The sequence below is a fragment of the Schistocerca nitens genome, chromosome 1 (assembly GCF_023898315.1).
Source record: "Schistocerca nitens isolate TAMUIC-IGC-003100 chromosome 1, iqSchNite1.1, whole genome shotgun sequence".
In the NCBI taxonomy this organism is placed as follows: Eukaryota; Metazoa; Arthropoda; class Insecta; order Orthoptera; family Acrididae; genus Schistocerca; species Schistocerca nitens.
The window spans coordinates 1,001,101,515-1,001,117,410 of record NC_064614.1 but is presented as its reverse complement, the minus strand read 5'-3'; the positions used below and the strand labels follow the sequence as shown (position 1 = coordinate 1,001,117,410).

At 41.8% G+C, this 15,896-nt stretch overlaps 1 protein-coding gene across 4 annotated transcripts in view; it reads left to right on the top strand.

The window, feature by feature from the left end:
* LOC126195417 (uncharacterized) overlaps positions 1-15,896 on the top strand; it is an 85,187-nt gene that overhangs the window by 45,597 nt on the left and 23,694 nt on the right. For all 4 annotated transcript variants that reach the window (XM_049934047.1, XM_049934023.1, XM_049934038.1 and 1 more), the window contains exon 5: positions 11,282-11,367. In XM_049934047.1, the coding sequence (XP_049790004.1) occupies positions 11,282-11,367 (86 nt within the window). The remainder of the gene's footprint in view (positions 1-11,281; positions 11,368-15,896) is intronic.

Here is a 15,896-nt window from a genome sequence, read left to right as displayed (position 1 = left end):
TGAAGGGCTCGATAAAAAAACTCTAACAGTGATTAAGGAAACGTTAAGAGACACTGGCTCTAAAGTTAATTTCACAGGTGAAATTTCTGAACCATTTGATATGAAGTCTTGTGCTCGGCACAATACTGTTTAACTGTGTTTTGGAAAAAGTAATTGCAGAATGGTGAGAGCAAAATTCTATTCAAAATATAGATCAATCAATCAAGTCAGGTGGAACTAATATTAGAGTAGATTGTCTCGCCTTTGCAGTCTATCTGGCAATTTTAACTAGCGTATTATCACAGCTCAAAACAAATAGAAATTTTTAAAGAAGTAGTGGAAAAAATAGGACTACAAATATCATTTGAAAAATGAAATATATGACATGCAACAAAGAAGTACCAAAATTTTTGAACACGAAATATGGAAAAATAAAAAGGGTTTCTCAGTTTAAATACTTGGGGGGAAATCATACAAGAAAACGGCCTGGAAAAAGATGCAAGAGGAGTTCGTTGTCAATAAATGGCAACTGCATTCAGATTGACACAAAATATTTAGAATAAAAAAACACTTTCTAAATTCAGTAAACATAGGAATTGCAGCACTGTAATCAAACCTGAAGATCTTTATGGAACTGAAAAGTTAATTGTAAATAGAAAGAGGGATATTCAAGAAATTCAGAAAAAAGAAAGAAAGATTACTAGGAAAACATTAGGCCCCAAAATTACTGATGGAGGAACTTATAGCATTAGATGTAATAAGGAAATAGAAGAATACACAGACATACATGGTGACATGAGAAAACAAAGATTTAAATTTTATGGGCACTTAAAAGGAATGACGCCCACTAGGTTGACAAAGCAAATAGTGGAATTGTACAAAAACAGAAGCCATGCCAAAACTGAGCCACTTAAATGGATCACTGCGATTAAGGAGGATCTTAAAGTAGCCGGCATAACTCAGGCAGACATTATAGATAGAATAACATTCACGCCAAAGATATTTGACTGGAAAGCTGGTGAGAGGGAAATCAGAAAACGGACTGGAACACCGCGGGCTGATGACAGAAAGAGATATCATTCTCAAAGTATGAAACAAATTTGGACACAAAGGAAGGCCAATAATCACAAGTGACATTGATTGATGGTACCTCGTGTGGTCCCATTGAGTCCATACGTGAATAACAATGAAAATAATACAGTAAGTCATAATGAGTCAGACCACAAGGGTAATGATGTACAATTTACTCGTCGGATGTGCTCTCGACATCACACGTTGCGGGATGGTATTTATCATAGAAACAAGGAAAACATAAATTGAAACCGCAACTACCGCATAGAATGAAAGCAGTTTTCCCACATTTACAGGTATTGTCCAGAGTTTCTAAAGGAAAGCACACCTCATAGGCATTTTGAAAAATTTCTTTTTCTTCTGGTAGCTTGGATGCAAACCATGAGTAATCCAAGATTTTGTCAGATGTAAGTGCAGACAGTTGTGATGTACGATGGAATGGATTTTAATAGCATCTTCACGAGAAGCCATATCTCGTTCGTTGTCGATCAGAAATGAACAGTTCTGAAGGTTTTCGATAATTTTTTTTACTTGTCGATAGAAATAAACGCTGCATGGTTGGCAAATCAGAGTACATTTTGGTGTATGACTAACTGTGCAAGTTGGGAGACCTGCGTCATCGGTAAAGATGTAATTGTATAAAGGAGGATGCGTTTCTTCGTTTACTAATCGACAGCTAGATATGTGTTTTTTTATACTAATTATATTTAATTAAAAATAAAAAGAAGTCAAATAACACGAAATTCACTTAAACTTCACGCAAATACACTTGTTTTTAATTACATTACCTCAAAAATGTCATGTAAATTAATTAATATGGTCAGTGATAAAAAAACGTAGATTAATAATTAAGTTTGAGCGGGAGTCGAACTGTCGCCTCACACGCGTTCGTCTTACGTAGCTCGAACACTAAAGCACTTCGTTTCATTTTGTTCGTTATTGTTCGTTGCATTTGGTCGTGGCGGACTCCACATGACACCTGTTGAAGTTTATCCCTTCACTCTTGTTTTATTTGCAGAGAGCAGTCACTTATGTGACCGAGCACACTGCCGACCGACGTGATCACCATGAACTCTAAATCTGTGATCCCAACGTAGTGGTCCCACCTTGTGAGATATTGAAGTAACTACTTTTTTTTAAAAAAACGGAACGGTATACTTTTTATAACTGCATGCGATAGCTCTTGCAAAGACAAGAACAATGATACAGCGTCTGTTAATGTTGACGTTGAAACCTGTCGTACAAAAATTCGAGAACATTGTAGAATGTGACAGCTTGGTGGCCGGAGACGGCATTTGCTGTGCAAATATTGCCAAGTAGGTGTCTCGGACCACGCTGCGTGGTAGTATGCCGTAAGGTAGACTCAAAATGATTCAAATGGCTCTGAGCACTATGGGAATTAACATCTGAGGTCATCAGTCCCCTAGAACTTAGAAGTACGTAAACATAACTAACCTAAGGACATCACACACATCCATGCCCGAGGCAGGATTCGAACCTGTGACCGTAGCGGTCACGCGGCTCCAGACTGAAGTGCCTAGAAACGATCGGTCACACCGGCCGGCCGGTAAGGTAGGCCTGCCCTACGAGAATAAAACTCTATTTCTACTACCTGGATGCAGATTCATTTACGAATGTTGTGTATGGAAATACGACATACGCTAGAACCTAGGGTATCACAAAGGGCTTCGGAAAACTATTTACATTTGTGTATTCTCCCAGGTTTACGTGGGCTTAAACAGATAAACCAACCGGTTATTCATCAAAAATAAAGGATCTTATCCGCTGCAAAAAAGCAACTAAATATCTAAATTTCAGATGGAAGATCTATATATTTTCCTGTACGTGGCTCTACGCTTCTTTGTTGACATTGCAGTGCAACTTCGTACACACGCAAATGAAATAAACAATTAACTAACAATGATTTCATAACCAGGCAAATCACATAACATAAGTTTTGTCGTAAAAAAAAAATGAAAATAACTTTATCCTTAATTTAACCATGTGTTCAAACTGTTGACCATGGACTGAAAGACACATTTACAGTCTTCTTTAGAAATAATGATGAGCAGATGCAATTACAGCGGATGATATGGTAGAGCAAACACAGGCGCTTCGAGTTGGGTCTGCGTCATAGACAACATCTTTGAGTGGTCCCCAAAAAAGAAATCGAGAGGAGCCAAATGGGGCGGTGTGGCAGGCCATTTGACAATAGAATTTCGTCCTATCAAACGTCCAGGAAAGTTCTCATTCAGTATTTGCGTTGCAACACGGGACGAGTGAACTGCACATTCATCGTGTTGCAGCCACATACACTGTCGAACATCCAGTGGCGCCTCTTCTAGAAGAACCGGCAGGATGCTCGTCAGAAAGTGTGGGTACGAAGTCAATTTAGAAGGCCTGAGATGAAGTAAGGTCCTAAAATGTAATTTCCAATGAGGCCGCACCATATGTTTTCGCCGCACGACCGTTGCACCTGAAAAAGCCAGTGTGGATTCTCGGCTGCCCAGTAGTGCAGGTTATGCAAATTACATTAGCGTGGTTAGTAAACGTTGCTTCATCGATAAAGAGCACACGCTGGAAAGACGTAGGGTCGTCTTTCAGTTGATGAAGTGAACTACAAAATTCGGTTCGACATTCCAAATCACAGTCTTCGAGTGCCTGGTGTATTGACAGATGTTAGGGATTGAAATTCTGTGGATGCAGGATGCGAATGACACTCGTTTGGTTGATTCCAGATTCCTTGGCAACATTTCTCGTACCATTGTGCGGTGGGACTCGAACCTGTGACCTTAGTGTTTCGGGGGCAAGTGCTGTACCAACTTAGCTATCCAAGCATGATTCAAGGCCCCCCCCGCCCCTTTTCCCTCACAGCTTTACTTCCGCTAGTAGCTGATCTCCTACCTTTCAGGAGTGCTAGTTGTGCGAAGTATGGGGAAATTCTGCAAAGTTTGGACGTCAGGTCGTATTTGTTTTCGTTCCGTTCCAACATCTGACCAAAACTGAGGACAATATGGAGAATGTTATGACCCAGTAAAAAGAATATTTCGTACACTGATACAGCTTAGAGCGACGTGCAACTTTAAAGTGGCATTCACGCTATTCCTACAGAATAATACTAAAAGGTAGACACGACAATGTTTCAGCAAACCTACAGAATGAAGCACAGCATAAATCATGACTAATGAGATCTCTATTTTTTCATATCAGAGTTAGAAAATTTAAAAAAAGTCTTGAATGATGGATTCCTTACTTTCTAGTAGTTTAAACATAGATATAAAAAAAGTTATTAAATTGTAGAGCGACCTGCATTTGTATATAAGATGTGTAACGTAGCATGACAACGTGGAACGGCATGGGTCATTAAAGCAAAATTCTCAGTTAGGTGCCAAAGAAAATGACAAACAGAGGCTATATTGTTTCCCAATAGCATACCAAATGGAATCAACAAACAAATTTATAATATGAAACAACATAACATGAAATGCAAATTGTAAGAATAAGCGGGAAATTTTTCAATTACTAAGACCTCTTCTTACATACAAAACTACTCGTAGTTTTTGCTTAATAAGCCGTTTTCGACTGATTACCCAGAAGAAGGTACGATACGCTTAAAAATGGCAGCCACTGTACACGATGTGCTTGTTGTTGTTGTTGTGGTCTTCAGTCCTGAGACTGGTTTGATGCAGCTCTACATGCTACTCTATCTTGTGCAAGCTTCTTCATCTCCCAGTACCTACTGCAACCTACATCCTTCTGAATCTGCTTAGTGTATTCATCTCTTGGTCTTCCTCTACGATTTTTACCCTCCACGCTGCCCTCCAGTACTAAATTGGTGATCCCTTGATGCCTCAGAACATGTCCTACCAACCGATCCCTTCTTCTAGTCAAGTTGTGCCACAAACTCCTCTTCTCCCCAATCCTTTTCAGTACCTTCTAATTAGTTATGTGATCTTCCAATCTAATCTTGAGCATTCTTCTGTAGCACCACATTTCGAAAGCTTCTATTCTCTTCTTGTCCAAACTATTTAACGTCCATGTTTCACTTCCATACATAGCTACACTCCATACAAATACTTTCAGAAACGACTTCCTGACACTTAAATCAATACTCGATGTTAACAAATTTCTCTTCTTCAGAAATGCTTTCCTTCCCATTGCCAGTCTACATTTTATATCCTCTCTGCTTCGACCGTCATCAGTTATTTTGCTCCCCAAATAGCAAAACTCCTTCACTACTTTAAGTGTCTCATTTCCTAATCTAATTCCCTCAGCATCACCCCACTTAATTCGACTACATTCCATAATCCTCGTTATGATTTTGTTGATGTTCATCTTATATCCTCCTTTTAAGACCCTGTCCATTCCATTCAACTGCTCTTCCAAGTCCTTTGCTGCCTCTGACAGAATTACAATGTCATCGGCGAACCTCCAAGTTTTTATTTCTTCTCCATGGATTTTAATGCCTACTCCGAACTTTTCTTTTGTTTCCTATATTGCTTGCTCAATATACAGATTGAATAGCATCGGGGAGAGGCTACAACCCTGTCTCACTCCCTTCCCAACCACTGCTTCCCTTTCATGTCCCTCGACTCTTATAACTGCCATCTGCTTTCTATACAAATTGTAAATAGCCTTTCGCTCCCTGTATTTTACCCCTGCCACCTTCAGAATTTGAAAGAGAGTATTCCAGTCAACATTAGCAAAAGCTTTCTCTAAGTCTACAAATGCTAGAAACATAGGTTCGCCTTTCCTTAATCTTTCTTCTAAGATAAGTCGTAGGGTCAGTATTGCCTCACGTGTTCCAAAATTTCTACGGAATCCAAACTGATTTTCCCCGAGGTCGGCTTCTACCAGTTTTTCCATTCGTCTGTAAAGAATTCGCGTTAGTATTTTGCAGCTGTGACTTATTAAACTGATAGTTCGGTAATTTTCACATCTGCCAACGCCTGCTTTCTTAGGGATTGGAATTATTATATTCTTCTTGAAGTCTGAGGGTATTTCGCCTGTCTCATACATCTTGCTCACCAGATGGTAGAGTTTTGTCAGGACTGGCTCTCCCAAGACCGTCAGTAGTTCTAATGGAATGTTGTCTACTCCCGGCGCCTTGTTTTGACTCCGGTCTTTCAGTGCTCTGTCAAACTCTTCACGCAGTATCATATCTCCCATTTCATCTTCATCTACATCCTCTTCCATTTCCATTGTATTGTCCTCAAGAACATCGCCCTTGTATAGACCCTCTATATACTCCTTCCACCTTTCTGCTTTTCCCTCTTTGCTTAGAACTGGGTTTCTATCTGAGCTCTTGATATTCATTCAAGTGGTTTTCTTTTCTCCAAAGGTCTCTTTAATTTTCCTGTAGGCAGTATCTATCTTACCGCTCGTGAGATAAGCCTCTACATCCTTACATTTGTCCTCTAGCCATCCCTGCTTAGTCATTTTGCACTTCCTGTCGATCTCATTTTTGAGACGTTTGTATTCCTTTTTGCCTGCTTCACTTACTGCATTTTTGTATTTTCTCCTTTCATCAATTAAATTATCTCTTCTGTTACCCAAGGATTTCTATTTGCCCTCGTCTTTTTACCTACTTGATCGTCTGCTGTCTTCACTATTTCATCCCTCAAAGCTACCTATTCTTTTTCTACTGTATTTCTTTCCCCCATTCCTGTCAATTGTTCCCTTACGCTCTTCCTGAAACTCTCTACAACCTCTGGTTCCTTCAGTTTATCCAGGTCCAATCTCCTTAAATTCCCACCTTTTTGCACTTTCTTCAGTTTTAATCTACAGTTCATAACCAATAAATTGTGGTCAGAGTCCACATCTGCCCCTGGAAATGACTTACAATTTAAAACCTGGTTCCTAAATCTCTGTCTTACCATTATATAATCTATCTGAAACCTTTTAGTATCTCCAGGGTTTTTCCATGTATACAACCTTCTTTCATGATTCTTCAACCAAGTGTTAGCTATGATTAATTTATGCTCTGTGCAAAATTCTACCAGGCGGCTTCCTCTTTCATTTCTTAGCCCTCATCCATATTCACCTACTACGTTTCCTTCTCTTTCTTTTCCTACTGTTGAATTCCAGTCATCCATGACTATTAAATTTTCGTCTCCCTTCACTACCTGAATAATTTCTTTTATCTCATCATACATTTCATCAATTTTTTCATCATCTGCAGAGCTAGTTGGCATATAAACTTGTACTGCTGTAGGAGGCGTGGGTTTCGTGTCTATCTTGGCCTCAATAATGCGTTCACTATGCTGATTGTAGTAGCTAACCCGCACTCCTATTTGTTTATTCATTATTAAACCTACTCCTGCATTACCCCTATTTGATTTTATATTTATAACCCTGTATTCACCTGACCAAATGTCTTGTTCCTCCTGCCACCGAACTTCACCAATTGCCACTATATCTAACTTTAACCTATCCATTCCCCTTTTTAAATTTTCTAACCTACCTGCCCGGTTAAGGGATCTGACATTCCACGCTCCGATCCGTAGAACGCCAGTTTTCTTTCTCCTGATAACGACGTCCTCTTGAGTAGTCCCCTCGTGGAGATCCGAATGGGGGACTATTTAGCCTCCGGAATATTTTACCCAAGAGGATGCCATCTTCATTTAATCATACAGTAAAGCTGCGTGCCCTTGGGAAAAATTACGGCTGTAGTTTCCCTTGCTTTCAGCCGTTCGCAGTACCACAACAGCAAGGCCGTTTTGGTTAGCGTTACAAGGCCAGATCTGTCAGTCAACCAGACTGTTGCCCCTGCAACTACTGAAAAGGCTGCTGCCCCTCTTCAGGAACCACATGTTTGTGTGGCCTCTCAACAGATACCCCTCCTTAGTGGTTTCACCTACGGTACGGCTATCTGTATCGTTGAGGCACGCAAGCCTCCCCACCAACGGCAAGGGCCATGGTTCATACGGGGGGAACGATGTGCTAGCGTGATTAATGGGCTACAAATCGTTTTATTTGTAAACAATTACGAATTGTAGCATATTGTGAGAATATACACTGCTAGAAAAAAAAACTGTACACACTTTTAGAGGTTTTCAGTTCACTCAAGATTTATTGTTGCAACAATGCTTATAGAGTACAACAAATGATTACATTTATAGATAATCAGCTCAAGAGGTTCTGAGGTATCAGATATCGACACATGATGAAACACCAATATTAGTACGTGTTGTAGCCTCCACGGGCGGCAATGCAGGCGCAGACTCTGGCATCCAGTCGATCGTGCAGACGGCGAATACTGTCCTGGGATACGTTATGCCACTCGTGTTCGGTCCGTTCACGTAGTTCGGTAAGAGCTGTTGACAAGTCGCACGGGTCACTTCTTTTTCCATGACACACCACACGCGCTCGATGTGAGAGAAGTCCGGAGATCATGCCTTCCAGGAAAGTTGCTGCACATCTTGCAGAACACGTTGAGTATCACGGAGAGCGTATGGGCGAGCATTATCCTGTTAGAATAACACGTCACCTTCCTATTGTTAGTTGGACAAAAGAACGGGTCTAACAACATTCTGCACGTACCGAGTGCTGGTCAGCGTACCCTCAAAAAACACCAAAGGTGAACGAGAGCTGTAGCTTATCTCAACCCAGACCATGAGGCGTGGGATGGGAGGGGTGTGTCTTGGACGAATGGGCTCTCTGGGGGCAGCGCTCACCAGGTCTACGTCGTACGCGCAAACGACTATCACTCTCATTATGGCACAACCTGCTTCCATCGCTGAAGACCACGGCGCGGCATTCCATCTTCCAAGTGATCGTCAAACGGCACCCGTCGAGGGGTGTACGTCGATGCAGTGGCGTGAATGAATGATGGGCTAGAGATGTGTGTGCCCGTAGTCCCACAGCTAATGAGCAGCTTGCAGCAGTTCGTGTTGACACATTTGGGCTCACATGCCCTCTTATCTGTGCTGTGGTACCTATGCAACCTGCCAGTGCTCCCCTTTCAAGATGACGATTTTGGTAGACGTATATGTAGCATTGATGTTCAGAATCTCATCTGAGAGTGTGGAAATGTTTACGTGACCACTGATACTAAAATTTTTATCACTGACGCAGCATGTAGGACTTGTGTGGTAGTTCTCCGAAAGGAGCATCCCGCCACCCCAAAGGCCACAATTTGACCTCTTTCACACTCGATCACATGGCTGTAGGAAGCACGAATACGTCTCCCTGGAATGGCTGCCTGCTTGCTTCACACGTTTGTACCACACTGAGCCTTCTGACTGTGTGTATTCCCTATTAAAGGGTAGACACAGATGGCGTTCTGGTTACTATGCCACTCCACTATCTGTTCACGGACGACTTTGAAACCATTATCAGTACATCTACTACCCCTAAAGTGGCATATGTCGACATCCATGAAAATCGACATCGTCTTTCCAAGTGTATTAATTTTTTGGTTCCGGCATTGTATATTCAGCATACTCTTTACCAACAATGTACACTCATAAATTAAGGATAATGCTGATACATTGTGAAACAACGCTCTGGTGGGCGGTTTGCGGGTTTAAATCACGTCAGGGTATGACCTGCGGTCTTCGCACGGTGGCGTTGGCAGCAGCCCATATACGCAGAGGTGTGTTGGTACATGTCAGAGTATGGTGCAGCGAATAAGTGTGCAGACGTTTTCAGACGTGCTAATGGTGATTTTGTGTTGAAAATGGCTCAAAGACCACATATTGATGACGTTATGAGGGGTGGAATACTGGGGCGACTGAAGGCTGGTAAAACACAGCAGGTCGTAGCACGGGCCCTCCATGTGCCACAAAGTGGGATCTCAAGATTATGGCAATAATTCCAGCAGATAGTAAATGTGTCCAGGCGCTACAGTACGGGACGTCCACAGTGTACACCACCACAAGAAGACCGATATCTCACCATCAGTGCCCTCAGACGGCCACAGAGTACTGCAGGTAGTCTTGCTCGGGACCTCACTGCAGCCATTGGAACAGTTGTCTCCACACAATCTACAGACGACTGAACAGACATGGTTTATTCGTCCGCAGACCTTCAAGGTGCATTCCACTGACCCCTGGTCACAGGAGAGCTCTTAAAACCTGGTGTCAAGAACAAAGTACATGGTTATTGGAACAGTGGTCCCAGGTTATGTTCACAGACGAGTCCAGGTATGGTCTGAACAGTGATTCTCGCCGGGTTTTTTCATCTGGCGTGAACCAGGAATCAGACACCGACCCCTTAATGTCCTTGAAAGGGACCTGTATGGGGGTCGTGGTTTGATGGTGTGGGGTGATATTATGATTGGTGCACGTACACCCCTACATGTCTTTGACAGAGGAAGTATAACAGAAGAGGTGTATCGGGACGTCATTTTGCACCAGTATATCCGCCTTTTCAGGGGTGCAGCGGGTCCCATCTTCCTCTTGAAGAATGTTAACGCAGGGCCCCACCGAGCTGCCATCGTGGAGGAGTACCTTGAAACAGAAGATATCAGGCGAATGGAGTGGCCTGCCTGTTCTACAGACCTAAAGCCCATCGAGCACGTCTGGGATGCTCTCGGTCGACGTATCGCTGCACGTCTTCAAACCCCTAGGACACTTCAGGAGCTCCGACAGTCACTGGTGCAAGAATGGGAGGCTATACCCCAGCAGCTGCTGATCCAGAGTATGTAACCCGTTGCGTACAACGGGTTACATACTCTGGATCAGCAGCCTGTGTAAATGTGCATGTTGATCATATCCCATATTGACGTCTGGGTACATGCGCAGGAAACAGTGGCGTTTTGTAGCAAATGTGTTTAGGGACGGTTTTCTCAACTTAACACCAATACTGTGGATTTAGTGTCGTGTGTGTTCCCTATGTGCCTATGCTATTAGCGCCAGTTTTGTGTAGTGCCACGTTGTGTGGCACCACATTCTGCAATTAGCCTTAATTTACGAGCATGAGTGTAGTTTGTAAACTATTAAACACGGTAGCACGTCGTGTGTATTCGTTGCTGCAATATTTTCATTCATGTGACACTTAGGTATGTGTTAACACCAGAAAAGGGCTTCTTAAACCGAAACAAGTTCTGTAATTAAGAAGAGGTCTTAATGAACATGTGGTCAAAGTGGAAAAATGTCGCCTTCATTCGAGAAAAAAGAAGATGTACATTTCAAGCACGAGATTCACTGGGTGAGGATTGGATGTGACACGTGACCAGCAATTGGAATTACTTGGTGAGTCGCCAGCGTGTACGTTTGTTCTGTTGCAGACGTGCAGTTGATGTCGTACATCACCCTGTGTCTGGGCCTGCTCACACTGCTGATCAACTGTATCCTGATAGTGGGCGTCTGTACGGTAAGCAGTTGCGCGTTACTGGAACGATGATCACCCACTTTCAGTATTTCTCTCATGACACACTTTTCCTCAACTAGATTTTCATATCAGCATCTTAATTGCTGAGACTTCAGCCAATGACAAGAAACTGTTTTTTTAAGAATATTACACAAACGAAGTGAACATTACAATTGCGAACCATAATTATAAAACATTTTACAAATATCACCGCACTGCGCAGTTAATGAAAAATATTAATTGTGTCGGAAGTAGGCGTAGATGGCACAGAGGCAGCCCGAGAGTTCACCTGGCCTCACAGTGGCATACGTTGTTAAGGGTAAAATAGAACACCGGTTCTAGATCGACTTCTGATTATGCCATCGCCTGCTGGTTCAGGCATAGTGGTACTCATGAAAGTGAACGATTTCTGAATTGACAGCGTGCTGGTGGAATTAAAAAAGCAAATTAGCCTTGCTAGTGCGGAAAGTCTTGCTGGAAAGACTGCTGAATCGGATACAGTGGATGTCGGAGGCAGATTCTGGCTATGGGGAGCACCAAATTGTACAGCAGAGTATCGATTATCCACAACAACAGTAGACGCCGGTTATTTGGATATCCTACTTTTCGGATAACATTTAGTGAAGAAGTGTTCATAGGAATGTAAAACAGACACACAGAATTAAAAGCACAACTGTACATACATATTTTGCATCACGCATCTCACAAATACGTCGTAATACAGAAAACTGATTACCTTACCTATTCTGGGAAGTCAAAGTTGCTATTAAAATAGGTCTTCATTTTAGGAAAATAAGTCCAAAATACTTGCTTTAAAGTTCAGACTTTCCGCTAAAAATCGTAAAGAATTTATAGAGAATTGTAAAACATCACATTCTTCCTCTTCTAACAATTTCATATTCGTTTCAAATGGTTCAAATGGCTCTGAGCACTATGGTGCTTGACATCTGAGGTCATCAGTCCCCTAGAACTTAGAACTACTTAAACTTAACTAACCTAAGGACATCACACACATCCATGCCCGAGGCAGGATTCGAGCCTGCGACCGTAGCGGTCGCGCGGCTCCAGACAAGCGCCTAGAACCGCTCGGCCACAACGGCCGGCTAATATTCGTTTCAAGGTAGTGAAGTATTTCTCACTGGATGGTCCTTCTTCAGCACAGTCGTTGTCGTCGCAATGAAAATTGACTCACCGTCCGTCAATACTAAAATAATTAGTCCATCAGCATCTCATCCGAGGCAGTCTTAAATATTATCCTTATTGCGTTCATCAAATCCTGATGTTCCTTTAATCAGTTCAGCCAGTTCTGATACGAATTTTCTGTCTAGTGGCTTTTCAAGGTGCACTCATATACTCATACGCTATGAGCAGCGTCTAAATCTCGGTTTTCTGTCGTTTCCAAATTTTTTGCTGGCAGGCTTCCATGTTCACTGAAAAGTGCACACACAAATTTTGCAATACCATTCTTGTCCTTCCTAATGTCAAATATTTTTGCTATGGCAACGCGATATGGAAGATCTAAGCTTAACCACTAGCACCTTTTTTTCAACTGGCCCGTTATTTCTAGTGTACCGGAAACACTAAGAACAAGGCGTCGACATTGAATCTTCATTGCGACCGGTGCAAGAACAGCATGATGTTCTGACGTGAAAACAGAACTGCGACAATGACAGTTGGCAAGGAGGACGAAACCGCTGAACTGCCCACCCAGCGACAGCAGGGCTTTTGCATGGCACACAAGCAAATTTCAACTTTCGGAGGGGAAGTCTTTCGGTTAATTATTGTTTCATTTGGTCAGTATTCGGATAAACGACACTCTGTTGTACTCAGTAAGTGCTTACAAAACGAAATTTTTTTGGCGTTATGATTGGCTTTCGATGTTACATTGGTGTTCAGTTTTACAGAATTAACCGGGCTAATGCTTTCTTTTTTTTTTCAGACTGATACTGACCAGGGAAGTCTGCACTCCTACAGTTTATATCTTTCACTCCTACAGTTTTCAACCTTATTATCTAAGAGTTCTTTGTTTCTAGCTCAACTGGTTCTGTACTTGTTTGTGACGTTTTTGTGTGGTTTCTGATACGCCTCCCTTACGTACAATGACTACGCAAGAACTGCCTACAACTCGTAGAAGGCATTTTGGTGAGATACGACATATATATCTCTGTTTTACTATCACAGATACATGGTATAAAGTCTGTGTGTGTGTTGGGTGGACTCTCTGACCTCCTTTCACTAGCCGTATCCTTCGCCACATTGTGTCAGGTGACATGCTAGTATTTGAAAAAGTGCAATTATTCGTACTTATGTAATCAGTGTTACAGTTCTAACAAATTGTGATAATTGTAAAAAACTTTGAAATATTTACGGATTTCCAGCATGCCGGAATAGCTTGGGTCAGCAACTTCCGTTAATCAGTAGCACAAACAACCAGTAAACGTTGCTAATTTCTACTTTTTGTGCATTAGATGACTAGTTTCGGGGCGAGACTCATTTTCAAATAATCATTTTTTTTTTGGTCATCAGTCTACTGACTGGTTTGATGCGGCCCGCCACAAATTCCTTTCCTGTGCTAACCTCTTCATCTCAGAGTAGCACTTGCAACCTACGTCCTCAATTATTTGCTTGACGTATTCCAATCTCTGTCTTCCTCTACAGTTTTTGCCCTCTACAGCTCCCTCTAGTACCATGGAAGTCATTCCCTCATGTCTTAGCAGATGTCCTATCATCCCGTCCCTTCTCCTTATCAGTGTTTTCCACATATTCCTTTCCTCTCCGATTCTGCGTAGAACCTCCTTATTCCTTACCTTATCAGTCCACCTACTTTTCAACATTCTCCTATAGCACCACATCTCAAATGCTTCGATTCTCTTGTGTTCCGGTTTTCCCACAGTCCATGTTTCACTACCATACAATGCTGTACTCCAGACGTACATCCTCAGAAATTTCTTCCTCAAATTAAGGCCGGTATTTGATATTAGTAGACTTCTCTTGGCCAGAAATGCCTTTTTTGCCATAGCGAGTCTGCTTTTGATTTCCTTCTTGCTCCGTCCGACATTGATTATTTTACTCCTTGGTAGCAGAATTCCTTAACTTCATTGACTTCGTGACCATCAATCCTAATGTTAAGTTTCTCGCTGTTCTCATTTCTACTACTTCTTATTACCTTCGTCTTTCTCCGATTTACTCTCAAACCATACTGTGTACTAATTAGACTGTTCATTCCGTTCAGCAGATCATTTAATCCTTCTTCCCTTTCACTCAGGCTAGCAATGTCATCAGCGAATCGTATCATTGATATCCTTTCACCTTGTATTTTAATTCCACTCCTGAACCTTTCTTTTATTTCCATCATTGCTTCCTCGATGTACAGATTGAAGAGTAGGGGCGAAAGGCTACAGCCTTGTCTTAAACCCTTCTTAATACGAGCACTTCGTTCTTGATCGTTGTACATATTTTATATGACCCGTCTCTCCCTATAGCTTACCCCTACTTTTTTAGAATCTCGAACAGCTTGCACCATTTAATATTGTCGAACGCTTTTTCCAGGTCGACAAATCCTATGAAAGTGTCTTGATTTTTCTTTAGCCTTGTTTCCATTATTAGCCGTAACGTCAGAATTGCCTCTCTCGTCCCTTTACTTTTCCTAAAGCCAAACTGATCGTCACCTAGCGCATTCTCAATTTTCTTTTCCATTCTTCTGTATATTATTCTTGTAAGCAGCTTCGATGCATGAGCTGTTAAGCTGATTGTGGGATAATTCTCGCACTTGTCAGCTCTTGCCGTCTTCGGAATTGTGTGGATGATGCTTTTCCGAAAGTCAGATGGTATATCGCCAGACTCATATATTCTACACACCAACGTGAAAAGTCGTTTTGTTGCCACTTCCCCCAATGATTTTAGAAATTCTGATGGAATGTTATTTGACCGTAAGTCCTCCAAAGCTCTTTTAAATTCCGATTCTAATACTGGATCCCCTATCTCTTCTAAATCGACTCCTGTTTCTTCTTCTATCAAATCAGACAAATCTTCACCCTCATAGAGGCTTTCAATGTATTCTTTCCATCTGTCTGCTCTCTCCTCTGCATTTAACAGTGGAATTCCTGTTGCACTCTTAATGTTACCACCGTTGCTTTTAATGTCACCAAAGGTTGTTTTGACTTTCCTGTATGCTGAGTCTGTCCTTCCGACAATCATATCTTTTTCGATGTCTTCACATTTTTCCTGCAGCCATTTCGTCTTAGTTTCCCTGCACTTCCTATTTATTTCATTCCTCAGCGACTTGTATTTCTGTATTCCTGATTTTCCCGGAACATGTTTGTACTTCCTCCTTTCATCAATCAACTGAAGTATTTCTTCTGTTACCCATGGTTTCTTCGCAGCTACCTTCTTCGTACCTATGTTTTCCTTCCCAACTTCTGTGATGGCCCTTTTTAGAGATGTCCATTCCTCTTCAACTGTACTGCCTAGTGCGCTATTCCTTATTGCTGTATCTATAGCGTTAGAGAACTTCAAACGTATCTCGTCATTCC